The 17,599-nt window shown below is 39.2% G+C and overlaps 1 protein-coding gene across 1 annotated transcript in view; it reads left to right on the top strand.

Annotated features, from left to right (window-relative positions):
• Positions 1 to 17,599, top strand: part of UBE2U (ubiquitin conjugating enzyme E2 U) — a 54,921-nt gene that overhangs the window by 10,834 nt on the left and 26,488 nt on the right. Inside the window, exon 5 of the mRNA XM_068961231.1 lies at positions 8,260 to 8,380. Within this exon, the coding sequence (XP_068817332.1) occupies positions 8,260 to 8,380 (121 nt within the window). The remainder of the gene's footprint in view (positions 1 to 8,259; positions 8,381 to 17,599) is intronic.

The following is a 17,599-nucleotide window of genomic DNA, read 5'->3' as shown; positions in this document are numbered from 1 at the left end:
TATTCCCTCTTTCTCAGTCCTTTTGGCAAGCAGCTGCTCACATTTTAAGAGTCAGGTCAAAAGATGCCTCCTCTGAAATGCCTTTCCTGATTTCCTTTCCTAGGTGAAATTAATGGCTTTGGTTTGGGGAGGAGGGCTTTCTTTGTGAAGTGTTGCCCTAAGTAAATCTGTGTGAGAGAACTGTAATGCTATAATGCAAATACTGTTTCCTTATCTGTCTTCCGCTATTAGACTGTAAGCCCCTGAAGGTCAGGAAACAAGTCTAACTCCTGTGGTAGATACTAAGTAACATGACTGAAGCAACAAATCTATTTTTACATAGTTGCAATGATAGTATATGTGTTCAAATTATATAGCTTATTACTTTATCACTTAACATTTCACTCAAGTAATTTCCAGGTTGCTACAATTAATATTTTAATGGCTTATTTAATAGTTGTTTGGAGTTCAGTGCTGCCCACTAGAACTTTAAGCACTTATGGAAATTTTCAATATCTGTGTTGTTCAATATAGTAACCCTTAGTCTCTAGTTCTACTGAGCACTTGGAATATGGCTCCTATAACTAAGGGACTGAGTTTTTCATTTTATTTAAGTACTAATAATTTAAATTTAGATTACTTTCTGATTACAACCTTTTGAATGACAGGTGATACACATTTAAAATTATCACATTGTTATCCATGGGATTAATACTTGAAATGGTGTTAAAAATATTTTCAAGTCTAAATATGCTAATCATATGCTCCTAAATTTCTATGATCTTGATTTCTTTGAAAACTTGTCCTTTCATATATAAGCAAAAGCAAATATCAACACTTATCCACAGAAGGAATTCCAAATTCATAAGCTTTAACTAATTGGGCAGTATAAAATATACCCATTGGTACAGTGAACAGTATGACAAGACAAAAAATTGGACACTGAAAGATGAACTCCCTAGGTCAGTAGGTGCCCAGTATGCTACTGGAGATCAGTAACTCCAGAAAGAATGGAGGGATGGAGCCAAATCAAAAACAACACCCAGTTGTGGATGGGACTGGTGATAGAAGCAAGGTTCGATGCTGTAAAGACTAAATATTACATAGGAACCTGGAATGTTAGGTCCGTGAATCAAGGCAAATTGAAAGTGGTCGCCAGGAGATGGCAAGAGTGAACATCGACATTCTAGGAGTCGGCAAACTAAGATGGACTGGAATGGGTGAATTTAACTCAGATGACCATTAATTATATCTACTACTGTGGGCAGGAGTCCCTTAGAAGAAATGGAGTAGCCATCACAGTCAACAAGAGAGTCTGAAATGCAGTACTTGGATGCAATCTCAAAAATAACAGAATGATCTCTGTTGGTTTCCAAGGCAAACCATTCAATATCACGGTAATCCAAGTCTATGCCCCGAACAGTAATGCTGAAGAAGCTGAAGTCGAACTGTTCTATGAAGACCTACAAGGCCTTCTAGAACTAGCACCAAAAAAAGATGTCCTTTTCACGATAGGGGCCTGGAATGCAAAAGTAGGAAGTCAAGAAACACCTGGAGTGACAGACAGATTTGGCCTTGGAGTACAGAATGAAACAAGGCAAAGACTAATAGAGTTTTTCCAAGAGAACGCACTGGTCATAGCAAACACCCTCTTCCAACAACACAAGAGAAGACTCTACACTTGGATATCACCAGATGGTCAACACTGAAATCAGATTGATTATATCCTTTGCAGCCAAAGATGGAGAAGCTCTATACAGTCAGCAAAAACAATACCGGGAGCTGATTGTGGCTCAGATCATGAACTCCTTATTGCTAAATTCAGACTTAAATTGAAGAAAGTGGGGAAAACCACTAGATCATTCAGGTATGACCTAAATCAAATCCCTTATGCAGTGGAAGTGAGAAATAGATTTAAGGGACTAGATCTGATAGACAGAGTGCCTGAAGAACCAGGGATGGAGGTTCATGACATTGTACAGGAGACAGGGAGCAAGACCATCCCCAAGAAAAAGAAATGCAAAAAGGCAAAATGGCTTTCTGAGGAGGCCTTATAAATAGCTGTGAAAAGAAGAGAGGTGAAAGGCAAAGGAGAAAAGGAAAGCTATGCCCATTTGAATTCAGAGTTCCGAAGAGGAGCAAGGACAGATAAGAAAGCCTTCCTCAGCAATCACTGCAAAGAAATAGAGGAAGACAATAGAATGGCAAAGACTAGAGATCTCTTCAAGAAAATTAGAGATACCAAGGGAACATTTCATGCAAAGATGGGCTTGATAAAGGACAGAAATGGTCTGGACCTAACAGAAGCAGAAGCTATTAAGAAGAGGTGGCAAGAATACACAGAAGAACTGTACAAGAAAGATCTTCACGACCCAGATAATCACGAAGGTGTGGTCACTGACACTCACCTAGAGCCGGACATCCTGGAATGTGAAGTCAGGTGGGCCTTAGGAAGCATCACTATGAACAAAGCTAGTGGAGGTGATGGAATTCCAGTTGAGCTATTTCAAATCCTAAAAGATAATGCACTTAATATGCAAGCAGATTTGGAAAACTCAGCAGTAGCCACAGGATTGGAAAAAGTCAGTTTTCATTCCAATCCCAAAGAAAGGCAATGCCAGAGAATGCTCAAACTACTGCACAATTGCACTAATCTCACATGCTAGTAAAGTAATACTCAAAATTCTCCAAGCCAGGTTTCAGCAATACATGAACCGTGAACGTCCAGATGTTCGAGCTGGATTTAGAAAAGGCAGAGGAACCAGAGATCAAATTGCCAACATCCGCTGGATCATCAAAAAAGCAAGAGAATTCCAAAAGAACATCTATTTCTGCTTTATTGACTATGCCAAAGCCTTTGTGTGGATCACAATAAACTGCGGTAAATTCTGAAAGAGATGGGATTACCAGACCACCTGACCTGCCTCTTGAGAAACCTGTATGCAGGTCAGAAAGCAACAGTTAGAACTGGACATGGAACAACAGACTGGTTCCAAATAGGAAAAGGAGTACATCAAGGCTGTGTATTGTCACCATGCTTATTTAACTTATATGCAGAGTACATCGTGAGAAATGCTGGGCTGGAAGAAGCATAAGCTGGAATGAAGATTGCCAGGACAAACATCAATAACCTCAGATATGCAGATGACACCACTCTTATGGCAGAAAGTGAAGAGGAACTAACAAGCCTCTTGATGAAAGTGAAAGAGGAGATTGAAAAAGTTGGCTTAAAGCTCAACATTCAGAAAATGAAGATCATGGCATCTGGTCCCATCACTTCATGGCAGATAGATGGGGAAACAGTGGCTGACTTTATTTTTGGGGCTCCAGAATCACTGCAGATGGTGATTGCAGCCATGAAATTAAAAGATGCTCCTTGGAAGGAAAGTTATGACCAACCTAGACAGCATATTAAAAAGCAGAGACATTACTTTGCCAACAAAGGTCAGTCTAGTCAAAGCTATGGTTTTTCCAGTTGTCATGTTTGGATGTGAGACTTTCTTTTGGACTATAAAGAAAGCTGAGCACTGAAGAATTGATGGGTTTGAACTGTGGTGTTGGAGAAGACTCTTGAGAATCCCTTGGACTGCAAGGAGATCCAACCAGTCCATCCTAAAGGAGATCGGTCCTGGGTATTCATTGGAGGGACTTATGTTGAAGGTGAAACTCCAATACTTTGGTCACCTGATGCAGAGGGCTGACTCACTGGAAAATACCCTGATGCTGAGAAAGATTGAGGGTAGGAGGAGAAGGGGATGACAGACGATGAGATGGTTTAATAGCATCATCAACCCAATGGACATGTGTTTGGGTGGACTCTGGGAATTGGTGATGGATAGGGAGGCCTGGCATACTGCAATTCATGGGGTCTCAAAGAGTTTGACCAACCGAGCGACTGAACTGAACTGAACTGGTATAGTTGTTTATTGATCCTTCAAATTTATATATCCTCTGGATAGCTTTTTATCTTATTTCATGTTATCACAAGGCTACTTTAGAAGCTGGACCTTTATTATTTCTGCAGGGTATCTGATTTATATATGTTAATTATTCCTTTCATTCCAATTCTTAAAAAAATCATTAAATGTAGCTTGTGTGTATATTATATGCAAGTTCTTAAGCATAGTGGTGAATGCAAAGACCATTGAATAAACTCTACCAAATGTGTCTCTCTGAGTAAGACTCTCTCTCCAACCAAAGAGCAAGCTTACTCTTGAAGAAAAGTTTCATCTGCTTCCCACCCACTCTGGAAGATATAGTGCAATCCACATCAAATCCTTGTGTAAGCAGTTGCAATATTCTTGAAAATATAGCCCAGTATGTTTTCCAAATATGAAAAAAAAGAAAATTCTTGTTGCTTTTGAAATATCAGCTGTCAGATTACTGGTCTTATTAGTGAAAAACTGCTATCATTTCCATAACTCTTAAGCCACAATAATCTACTCCAAGCTGTATATCTACACTTAGACATTCTGGTTGTAATTATTTTGGCTATATTTTATTATCTAGATTCTGGTTGTAATTATTTTGACTATATTATCTAGTTTGTTTGTTGTAAACTAACATTCAGCATACTGAATTATTGAATAAATATTTCAAATTTGTATTAATATTGAGATTCCAGATAAATAAGATCATAGCCTAACAGAACTACCATGTTTTGGTTCCTACTGGTCACCCATGTTATCCAGATGTGCAGATACTATTATAGGCAGAATTTTGAAACTGTCCCCAAGACTTCCACAGTCTGGTTACTCAGTCAAACTCTATTCTAGATGTGAATGAATTTTGCAGAAGGAATTACCATTACTAATAAGCTCAACTTAAGTAGAAAGGTTTCCTGAATTATGCAAGGGGATGACCAAAATAATCACATGATCCCTTACCAATAGAAGAGGAAGATAAGAGTCTCTCAAAGAAATGGAGTAAAGATGGAGGAAAGGAAATGGTAGGAGAGGTCCAAGCAAAAGAAGGTTTTTTTTTTTCACACTTTTGCCTCTGAGACATAGAGGTCCAAGTGTAAGTACCAGCAAGAGTTGTCTCAGGGTTGAGAGCAGCCCCCAGTTAACCATCAGCAAAGAAACAGAAAACAGTTCTACAAACAGTGAATTCAGGAACTGAATTCATCTAACAGACAACCATAGGAGTGGAAAATCCCAAAGAAAGGCAATGCCAAAGAATGCTCAAACTACTGCACAATTGCACTCATCTCAAACACTAGCAAAATAATGCTCGAAATTCTCCAAGCCAGGCTTCAAAAGTACATGAACCTAGAACTACCAGATGTTCAAGCTGGAATTAGAAAAGGCAGAAGAACCAGAGATCAAATTGCCAACATCCACTGGATCATTGAAAAAGCAAGAGAGTTTCAGAAAAACCTTTACCTTTGCTTTATTAACTACGCCAAAGCCTTTGACTGTGTGGATTACAACAAACTGTGGAAAATTCTTAAAGAGATGGGAATACCAGATCACCTTACCTGCTTCCTGAGAAATCTGTATTTAGGTCAGGAAGCAACAGTTAGAATCGGACATGGAACAACAGACTGGTTCTAGATAGGAAAAGGAGTATGACAAGGTTGTATATTGTCACCCTGCTTATTTAAATATATAGAGTATATCATGTGAAATGCTGAATGAATGAAGCAAATGAATGAATGAATGGATAGATGAAGCACAAGCTGTAATCAAGATTATAGGGAGAAAGATCTATAAGTTCATACAGATGACACCACCCTTATGGCAGAAAACAAAGAGAAACTAAAGAGCCTCTTGATGAAAGTGAAAGAGGAGAATGAGAAAGCTGGTTTAAAACTCAACATTCAGAAAACTAAGATTATGGCATCCAGTCCCATCACTTCATGGCAAACAGTGGAAACAGTGACAGACTTTATTTTTGGGGACTCCAAAATCACTGAAGATGGTGACTGCAACCATGAAATTAAAAGATGCTTGCTCCTTGGAAGAAAAGCTATGAGCAACCTAGATAGCATATTCAAAAGCAGAGACATTACTTTGCCAACAAAGGTCTATCTAGTCAAAGCTATGGTTTTTCCAGTAGTCATGTATGTATGTGAGAATTGGACTATAAAGAAAGCTGAATGCTGAAGAATTGATGCTTTTAAACTGTGGTGTTGGAGAAGATTCTTGAGAGTCCCTTGGACAGCAAGGACATCCAACCAGTCTATCGTAAAGGAAATCAGTCCTGAATATTCACTGGAAAGACTGATGCTGAAGCTGAAACTCCAATACTTTGGCCACATGATGTGAAGAACTGACTTATTTGAAAAGACCCTGATACTGGGAAAGATTGAAGGCAGGAGGAGAAGGGGACGACAGAGGATGAGATGGTTGGATGGCATCACTGACTCCATGGATATGAGTTTGAGCAAATTCTGGGAGTTGGTGATGGACAGGGAAACCTGGCATGCTGCAGTCCATGGGGTCGCAAAGAGCTGAATACAACTGAGTGACTGAACTGAACTAACTGAACAGAAACCTGAACTGTGAGACACATTCTTCCCAGAACCTCTGATAAGAGCCCAGCCAGCAGATACCTTAATTTCAGTCTTGTGCAATCTTGAGAAGAGAAGCCAGTACAACCAACCCCAGCTTCCTACCTGTAGAAATATGAGAGAATAAATTTGTGTTGATTTAGATGCTAAATTTGTGGCAATTTGTTATAGCAGTGGTAGAAAACTACGGTTGTTCAGTCACTAAGTCATGTCCCTTTGTGACCCCGTGGACTGCAGCATTCACACTTCCGCGACCTTCACTATCTCCAAGAGTTTGCTCAAACTCATGTCGACTGAGTCAGTGATGTCATCCAACCATCTTATCCTCTGCTACCCTCTTCTCCTTTTGCCTTCAGTCTTTTTCAGCATCAGGGTCTTTTCCAATGAGTCGGCTCTTCACATCAGGTGGCCAAAGTATTAGAGCTTCAGTTTCAGCATCAGTCCTTCTAATGAATATTTAGGGTTGATTTCCTTTAGGATTGACTGGTTAGATCTCCTTGCAGCCCAAAGGACTCTCAAGAGTCTTCTCTAGCACCACAATTCAAAAACATCAATTCAGTGCTCAGCCTTTTTTATGGTCTGACTCTCATATCTGTACATGACTACTGAAAAAACCATAGCTTTGACTATGTGGACCTTCGTTGGCAAAGTGATGTCTTTGCTTTTTAATATGCTCCCTAGGTTTGTCATAGCTTTTCTTCCAAGGAGCAAGCATCTTTTAATTCCATTGCTACAGTCACTGCAGTGATTTGGGAGTCCAGGAGAATAAAATCCGTTACTGATTCTACTTTTTCCCCTTCTATTTGCCATGAAGGATGGGACCATGAGTGTCTTGAGAGAAAGGACAATGTCTCATTTGTATTTGTCTCCGTCTCCAGGTGGACACATTGTAGGCATTTAATAAATGCTTCTTGAATGTTGTATGTACTGGTCTGTCTTTTTGCCTTAAGAAAAAAGCCACTTTAAAAATTCTATGTTCTATATGTTTTCCTATAGTTATGTTTTCTAATTCAGTGCTAGAAAATCCACTGAATTTGAAAGCAGCCCATATACTGATGAAAGATTGAACTCTGTACATGCCATGATCTTAATTTTTTGGATGTTGAGAAAACTACTTGTTTTTGTTGTTCAGCCTCTAAGTCATGTCTGACACTTTCCAACTCTATGGACTGTAGCACGCCGGGCCTCCCTGTCTCTAACTATCTCCTGGAGTTTGCCTAAATTCATGTCCATTGAGTTGGTGATGCCATCTAAACATCTCATCTTCTGTCACCCTCTTCTCTTTTTCCCTTCAGTCTTTCTCAGCAGAGAAAACTACTAGTGATACCAAATTAAGCATTCAGTGACCTGTGGGGATATTGAATTGCATGCAGGCTTTTAATACATGTGTTTGTTTATGCATGATCTAAATATGATCTCATGTTAAAATGTAATTATTTTTTAATGAAATGTTTCAGTGTTTCCTAATGTTTAGTTCCCTTTACACATAAATCAATTTAAAGTTATGTGATAGGAAGGAATAATTTCAAGGAGGAACTTGTAACTTGCTTTGATCCTAATGTTTGGCTCATGAATGTACAGTATAAAACCAAGATACATCATGAGTGTCTTGATAATAAGGACGATATCTCATTTTTCTTTGCCTCCAGGTGGACACATTGTAGGCATTTATAAATGCTTCTTGAATGTTGTATGTACTGGTTTGTCTTTTTGCCCTAAGAAAAAAGCCGCTTTAAAAATTCTATGTTTTATATGTTTTCCTATAGGTTATGCTTTCTAATCCAGTGCTAGAAAATCCAGTGAATTTGGAAGCAGCCCATATACTGATGAAAGATGAAACTCTGTACAGACTAATAATTCTACGACTTTTCCACCGGCCGTTACCATGTAAGAAGTGACTACTTATTGTTATTTGCCAATGATTAATGATTCATAGCAAGTAAATGATGTAGCAAGTAACTTGCATACAACAATATTTTCTGCATCCATTTTCAGTAATGAAATCATACTAAGATCTCTCCTGTCGTACCTGTGTCAAATCCATCTATGTAATCCTTTCTTTTTCTAATTGAAGTATAATTGACTTACAACATTGTATTGGTTTCAGGTGTACAGCAAAATGATTCAGTTATACATACTTATCTATTTTATATATGTGTTTTTTCAGATTCTTTTCTCTTATTATAAAATATTGAGTTTAATTCCCTGTGCTATAGAGTAGGTCCCTATTGATTATATATTTTATGTATAGTAGAGTATATATGTTAATTCCAAACTCCTAATTTACCCCTGCTTTCCTCTTTGGTAACCACAAGTTTGTTTTCTATGTCTGTAGGTCTATTGCTATATTGTATATAGGTTCATTTCCATCATTTTTTTAGATTCCACATATAAGCAGTATCATATTTGTCTTTCTCCATTTGGTTTAGTGTGATCCTTTTTTTTAAATTATCAAAAGTTGTAAGCTTAGTATCTTTAAATGTCATGGTCATATGGACAAATGGTGCCCATGTCATAAAGATATGACATCAATTTTTAACTCTCTGATCTATAGTAGCTATTTCTCAGACTTCACCCTCAGTAACCACCAGATCTTACTAATCTGAGACTCCTTTCCCCTTGGTTAGGAAAACTGTCAGCATTTTTTTTCTAGAGAGGTCCCCTTCTAGGTTTTCCTTCAGAGAATCCATGTGGCAATGACTGAGGCTTTGCAGTCTTTCTGTTGTGTTGACCAATGTTTTTCTGATACCCTTGGTCATTTCACTCTCTTCTTACCCACAACCCTTTCATAACTCTTAACTCCATCACCTCATAGCTCCTTTGCTTTCTCTACAATGAGAATAGTAAAGCTATTGGCTCCCCTTGCCCAGAGGGGTTAGCCACAGGTGAGGGCTGGGCCCCTGGTGACATAGCGCTTTCCTTTACGATCTGCCCTTCCTTTCAGCGGTACCCAACAGCATCACACAGTAACTGGCATTGTTACCTCCGCAGTCAGCAGGCCGTGCTGCTCAGGCTCACTCTTCCAAACTGATCTCTCTTGTGTTTTTTCTCTTCACTAGATGTCCGTGGTCTCTTCTTCTTTCCCCTTCTGGGACCTGCCAGTCCATTAAACGTGTACAGTTTGCGATGAAGTTCAAGTGCTTTTCCGCAGAGCATCTGAATCTGGGCAGTATTGATCAGGCATCTTTTTCAGTATCTTCAAATATGTCATGATTGTCACAGAGTTCTTCAGAATTCTCTTGACAATTTTAAGGCTGGTGTGTCCACAGAGGAATGGTACTTCTTCAAGCTGATCATATTTCTGACCAACCAGAATCTGTAGCATTCCCTTGCTGTATCCTCTCCACTCAGGAAATGTTTGTGGAATGAGCGAATGAACAATACGTATCCCTTAATCTTTCATCAAGCCCTACAGTACTATCCTTGCACAAGAATATTCTATACAAAGCTATATCCATATTCTGGTGAATGGTAATTTAAGAACCGGTTGTAGAGAATTTTCATGATAAATGATTCTGTGCATTAGATTTTGGTTTTAGATCCTGAAAGAGAAGGATGAGAAGAAACTGGAAGACAAGGTGGCCCTTTCTTTTCTTCTTTTCTCTCAGGTCAATGTCACCCTTCATTCCTTTCAGTCCTCCAGCTTTGCCATCAACCCAGACAGGAAAGCTGTCCAGGTTGCCAAATCACTGAACAAATGAGCGACAGAACAAATAGTGCTTTGGCAGGTTTTCACTGTTTGCTTTATGTGTGTTGGTGAAATATGTGGAAATCCAAGGCAGTGAATAGTTCTCAGCTTTCCTGCCCTCACAGCAGGACTGGAGGAGTACCTTTAGTCCCAGGAAGAAAATGATTTTCTGCAGCTTCATAGGGAAAGACTGCTGTAATGAAGCAGAAGCAGCTGCTACAGTGGAAAATAAAGTGCAAAAAACCATGTTCACTCTAAATTAGATGCTCATATAGTACCATGTGGATTTCTGTGGAAAACAACATCCAGTGAAAATTAATTACCTATAATGGCTTGGGCTTCCCTGGTAGCTCAGCTGGTAAAAATCTGCCTGTGATGCAGGAGACCCTGGTTCAATTCCTGGGTCGGGAAGATCTGCTGGAGAAGGGCTAGGCTACCCACTCCAGCATTCTTGGACTTCCCTGATGGCTCAGCTGGTAAAGAATCTGCCTGCAGTGGAGGAGACCTGGGTTTGATCCGTGGGTTGGGAAGATCCCTTGGAGAAGGGATAGGCTACCCACGCCAGTGATCCTGGGCTTCCCTCATGGCTCAGCTGGTAAAGAGTCCACCTGCAATGCAGGAGACCTGGGTTTGATCCCTGGGTTGGGAAGATCCCCTGGAGAAGGGAACAGCTACCCACTCCAGTATTCTGGCCTGGAGAATTCAGTGGACTGTATAGACCGTGGGGTCGCAAAGATTCAGACACGACTGAGCCACTTTCACTTTAATGACTTGAAAAAAGATCTGATTACTGCTAGAATCAGATCTCATATTCATTTAATGTATTAATAAAGAGGTCTAGAAAGTACATAGAAGAAATTATTATCCCATTCTCAGGTAACACTGAACTGGAGTAGATAATTAATTACATACATGAGAAACTCAAGAGGCAGCTAACTGTATCATCTCTGTAGGCATTAATTTTAGGCTACAACAATATTGTCAATGCCCAGTAGCAGTGTCTGGCCATATGTATTGAATAAACATTTGTAGATTGAATGAATAAAAAACACATAAACTTGGATCCTAATTTTACTTCATAGTTTACGGAGTGCTTTCACATGCATTTATCTGCCTGATCCTCAGCCTCTTCCGCAGTGAGGAAGCTGAGGATCAAGATGAAAGGAGTAGCCCAAGGCCACATGGAGCTAAGCTACAAGGCCAGAGAGCCAACCTGGATATTCCCATTGCCCCTCCAATGGGGTAATGCAATGCAAACCTCCAATTTAATGCAATGAGCATAAAGTCATCCATTTGGGATCAAAGAATTAAATTTCCAAGTACTGAAGAGAAGAGACCTGACTTCATGGCAGAATGTTAGTCTATGAAAAACTATCAGAAAACTCTTTGAACAGAAGCCTAATGTGAATAATAATTAATTAATAATAATAATTTACCAAGCATGTGTAAGATGATAGCTTTCCTGACTCTGGTTTGTTGTGCCCTCCAAGCATGCTCAACTTAGAGCCTCACATTTCCTGTGCTGAAGAAACTGTACACTTAGCTAATGGAAGGAAAGCTAAAAGGCAGTTGTAAAATCTGTTTTCAAATATCTGAAGGGATTGTGTATATAAAAGGGAAATTTCTTCTCCATTGTTCCAGGATACTAATATCAGACTAATATTGAAGCTACAAGTCAGTCATATCTTCCCCAGAACTGGTAGGTTGTAGTCACTGATGACCTATTTTGTGTCAGAACATACCTTGAATACACCAGGGACTTTTTTTTTTTTCTCTCATAATCAGTGGTCTGGAATTAATTTTGTTATCCTAAGCCTAAGACTCCCATTTGGTATGTAGACATGCCAGTGCCTCTCATTCCCCAGAGTTTGCCTACCATCTGCTGTGTGCCTGAAGAGCTAGGTCTTTGCCTTGGTGGATTGACAAGAATGCACAAGCTGTGAGCTCAAACCCAACTTTTGGAGATCCCAATGACCTTCCCATGTCTTGGCAGCCTCTTCTTGTGGCCTGGACTCTGACCCCCTTACTTATAGTTTGGTGCTCACACATACCAAACTGCCTGGAGCAGTCCTGGGGTAATAATGTTGAGTTCTCCCTTCACTCCCTTCATTCCAGTTTGGGCAATCAGTTACAGTCAGTTAGGTTAGCTGATCTTCCTAGATGTTGCATTTGCAGCATCCCTCAGGGGAAAGTCCATCCAGCAGGTCCCAGCCGACCAAACACAAGGAAAGATTTTCTAACCATTCAAGTCACTTACGAATGGGCAAGACAGTGTTGACAGGTGGTAATCTCCCTATCACCAAAGGTATGCTTTCCTAGCTTTCGTTCATTTGGCAGAGCTTAATGACTTGATGTTCAGGGATGTTGTCAAAGAATATTTTGCCCAGTGTCAGGAGTTGGACAAGGGGATTTTTCAAGTGCCTCCCAAGTTATATTTCAGTTTGTTTATGAAAACTTGGAGGTCTGGAAGAAGACAATGTATAAAATAACTGTGTTGCCTCCTAGATTCTGAGTAAATTAGAGACTTTCTAATTTGTTACAAAGGGATTTCATATATAGTGGTCCCCCCTTATCTACCATTTCACTTTCCATTTTTAGCCATCTGAAAGTATTAAATGGAAAATTCCATAAGTAAATGATTCATGAGTTTTCAATTGTGCATCGTTCTGAGTAGCATGATGAAATCTCTTGCCATCCAGCTTCATCCTGCCCAGCATGTGAATGATCTCTTTGTTCAGTATCTCTCACCCGTTAGTCACTTAGTAGCCATCTGTGTTATCAAATGAACTGTCTGATATCTGAGGTATCTTAGTGCTTCTGATCAAGCGACCCTTACTTAATCATGACCCCAAAGCACAAGAGTGGTGCTGCTGGCCATTCACACATGTCAAGAGAAGCCATAAAGGGCTTCCTTTAAGTGAAAGTTCTTGACTTAGTAGGAAAAAACCTCATATCTGAGGTTGCTACGATCTACAGTAAGAACAAATCTTCTATCCATGAAATTGTGAAGGAGAAAGAAATCCATGCTAATTTTGCTGTCATACCTCAAAGTGCAAAAGATATGGCCACAAAGCATAAGTGCTTAGTTAAGATGGAAACAAGATATTAAATTTGTCCAAGATATTTTGAGAGAGAAAGAGACCACATTCACATAACTTTTCTTGTAGTATGTTGTTACATTGTTCCATCTTATTATTAATTATTCTTGTTAACCTCTTACTGTGCCTAAGTTACAAATTAAACTTCATCATAAGTATGTATGTATAGGGGAAAAAAACATAGTATAATGTATACAGGGTTTCATACTGTCCATGTTTTTAAGCACCACTGGGAGGCTTGGAGGGTATCTCCTGCCAATAATGAGGAGCTACTGTAAGCTCATACATCTTACCTTTTTTTTTCAGTTTGTCCCAGTGAATTTTTATTTCTGTGTGGTAATATGGTCAAATTGGTTTTTGTTTAGCATGTTTATTTTGATATTTAAAGCATGCATGTGTGCATACTCAGTTACTCAGTTGTGTCCGATTCTTTACAACCCCGTGGGCTGTAACCCACCAGACTTCTCCGTTCATGGGATTTCCCAGGCAAGAATACTGAAGTGGGTAGCTATTTGCTCCTCCAGGGGAGGGGATCTTCCCAACCCAGGGATCAAACTGGCATCTCCTGTGTCTCCTGCGTTGGCAGGTGGATTCTTTACCACTGAGCCACCTGGGAAGCCCCATTCAAAGCATAGAGTTCATATAATTTTTAAAAATATTTGGTTGAAATAAAATGTATAAGAATATAAAAATAAATAATAGTAGCCAAACCTAAGGTAATAATTTTTCTCTTAGCTAGGCATACTCCTTTCAGTTCAGTTCAGTTGCTCAGTCTTGTCCGACTCTTTGCAATCCCATGAATCACAGCACTCCAGGCCTCCCTGTCCATCACCAACTCCTGGAGTTCACTCAAACTCACGTCCAGGGAGTCGGTGATGCCATCCAGCCATCATATCCTCTTGCTTTAGCTTTTGCTAAGTCATTCCACTAAGTTTCAGATTCTATCTGAATAAACTATAATTACTGACAGTCAAAATACAAGAATAGAGAAGAATTATAGAAATATTAGGGAGATTATACTACTAATTCACATTATGAAGTACTTTATTTTATTTTATTTTTTCTCAATGAAACATTGTTTTTATTTATTTTTTAATATAAATTTATTTACTTTAATTGGAGGCTAATTACTTTACAATATTGTATTGGTTTTGCCATACATCAACATGAATCTGCCACAGGTATACACGTGTTCCCCATCCTGAACCCCCCTTCCACCTCCCTCCCTGTACCATCCCTCTGGGTCATCCCAGTGCACCAGCCCCAAGCATCCTGTATCATGCATTGAACCTGGACTGGTGATTTGTTTCGTATATATTATACATGTTTCAATGCCATTCTCCCAAATCATCGCACCCTCTCTCTCTCCCACAGAGTCCAAAAGACTGTTCTATACATCTGTGTCTCTTTTGCTGTCTCGCGTACAGGGTTATTGTTACCATCTTTCTAAATTCCGTATATATATGTTAGCATACTGTATTGGTGTTTTTCTTTCTGGCTTACTTCACTCTGTATAATAGGCTCCAGTTTCATCCACCTCATTAGAACTGATTCAAATGTATTCTTTTTAATGGCTGAGTAATACTCCATTGTGTATATGTACCACAGCTTTCTTATCCATTCATCTTCTGATGGACATCTATGTTGCTTCCATGTCCTGGCTATTACAAACAGTGCTGTGATGTACATTGGGGTACACGTGTCTCTTTCAATTCTGGTTTCCTCGGTGTGTATGTCCAGTAGTGGAATGGCTGGGTCATAAGGCAGTTCAATTTCCAGTTTTTTAAGGAATCTCCGCACTGTTCTCTATAGTGGCTGTACTAGTTTGCATTCCCACCAACAGTGGTAGAGGGTTCCCTTTTCTCCACACCTTCTCCAGCATTTATTGCCTGTAGACTTTTGGATAGCAGCCATTCTGACTGGCATGAAATGGTACCTCATTGTGGTTCTGATTTGCATTTCTCTGATAATGAGTGATGTTAGGCATCTTTTCATGTGTTTGTTATCCATCTGTATGTCTTCTTTGGAGAAATGTCTATTTAGTTCTTTGGCCCCTTTTTTGATTGGGTCATTTATTTTTCTGGAATTGAGCTGCAGGAGTTGCTTGTATATTTTTGAGATTAGTTTTTTGTCAGTTGCTTCATTTGCTATTATTTTCTCCCATTCTGAAGGCTGTCTTTTCACCTTGCTTATAGTTTCCTTTGTTGTGCAGAAGCTTTTAATTTTAATTAGGTCCCATTTGTTTATTTTTCTTTTATTTCCAATATTCTGGGAGGTGGGTCATAGAGGATCCTGCTGTAATTTATGCCGGAGAGTGTTTTGCCTATGTTCTTCTCTAGAAGTTTTATAGTTTCTGGTCTTACATTTAGGTCTTTAATCCATTTTGAGTTTATTTTTGTGTATGGTGTTAGAAAGTGTTCTAGTTTCATTCTTTTACAAGTGGTTGACCAATTTTCCCAGCACCACTTGTTAAAGAGATTGTCTTTTCGCCATTGTATATTCTTGCCTCCTTTGTCAAAGATAAGGTGTCCATAGGTGTGTGGATTTATCTCTGGGCTTTCTATTTTGTTCCATTGATCTATATTTCTGTCTTTGTGCCAGTACCATACTGTCTTGATGACTGTGGCTTTGTAGTAGAGCCTGAAGTCGGGCAGATTGATTCCTCCAGTTCCATTCTTCTTTCTCAAGATTGAAAGGTTTCTCGAGGTTTTTTGTATTTCAAATTTGTATTACAAATTGTGAAATTATTTGTTCTAACTCTGTGAAAAATACCATTGGTAGCTTGATAGGGATTGCATTGAATCAATAGAATGGTTTGGGTAATATACTCATTTTCACTATATTGATTCTTCCAATCCATGAACATGGTATGTTTCTCCATCTATTAGTGTCCTCTTCGATTTCTTTCACCAGTGTTTTATAGTTTTCTATATATAGGTCTCTAGTTTCTTTCAGTTCAGTTCAGTCGCTCAGTCTTGTCCGACTCTTTGCAACCCCATGAATGCAGCATGCCAGGCCTCCCTGTCCATCACCAACTCCTGGAGTTCACTCAGACTCACGTCCATCGAATCCGTGATGCCATCCAGCCATCACATCCTCGGTTGTCCCCTCCTCTTCCTGCCCCCAATCCCTCCCAGCATCAGAGTCTTTTCCAGTGAGTCAACTCTTCACATGAGGTGGCCAAAGTGCTGGAGTTTCAGCTTCAGCATCATTCCTTCCAAAGAAAACCCAGGGCTGATCTCCTTCAGAATGGACTGGTTGGATCTCCTTGCAGTCCAAGGGACTCTCAAGAGTCTTCTCCAACACCGCAGTTCAAAAGCATCAATTCTTCAGCACTCAGCCTTCTTCACAGTCCAACTCTCACATCCATACATGACCACAGGAAAAACCATAGCCTTGACTAGACAGACCTTAGTCGGCAAAGTAATGTCTCTGCTTTTGAATTTGTAGGTAGATATATTCCTAAGTATTTTATTCTTTTTGTTGCAATGGTGAATGGAATTGTTTCCTTAATTTCTCTTTCTATTTTCTCATTATTAGTATATAGGAATGCAAGGGATTTCTCTGTGTTGATTTTATATCCTGCAACTTTACTATATTCATTGATTAGCTCTAGTAATTTTCTGGTGGAGTCTTTAGGGTTTTCTATGTAGAGGATCATGTCATCTGCAAACAGTAAGAGATTTACTTCTTTTCCAACTTGGATTCCTTTTATTTCTTTTTCTGTTCTGATTGCTGTGGCCAAAACTTCCAAAACTATGTTGAATAATAGTGGTGAAAGTGGGCACCCTTGTCTTGTTCCTGACTTTCGGGGAAATGCTTTCAATTTTTCACCATTGAGAATAATGTTTGCTGTGGGTTTGCCATATAGAGCTTTTATTATGTTGAGGTATGTTCCTTCTATTCCTGCTTTCTGGAGAGTTTTTATCATAAATGGATGTTGAATTTTGTCAAAGGCTTTCTCTGCATCTATTGAGATAATCATAAGGCTTTTATTTTTCAATTTGTTAATGTGGTGTATTACATTGATTGATTTGCAAATATTGAAGAATCCTTGCATCCCTGGGATAAAGCCCACTTGATCATGGTGTATGATCTTTTTAATGTGCTGTTGGATTCTGATTGCTAGAATTTTGTTAAGGATTTTTGCATCTAAATTCATCAGTGATATTGGTCCGTAGTTTTCTTTTTTGTGGCATCTTTGTCAGGTTTTGGTATTAGGGTGATGGTGGCCTCATAGAATAAGTTTGGAAATTTACCTTCCTCTGCAATTTTCTGGAAGAGTTTGAGTAGGATAAATGTTAGCTCTTCTCGAAATTT

Source organism: Capricornis sumatraensis, chromosome 2 (assembly GCF_032405125.1).
Source record: "Capricornis sumatraensis isolate serow.1 chromosome 2, serow.2, whole genome shotgun sequence".
In the NCBI taxonomy this organism is placed as follows: Eukaryota; Metazoa; Chordata; class Mammalia; order Artiodactyla; family Bovidae; genus Capricornis; species Capricornis sumatraensis.
Note: the sequence above shows the minus strand (reverse complement) of the source record. Positions and strands in the feature narration are given on the sequence as shown.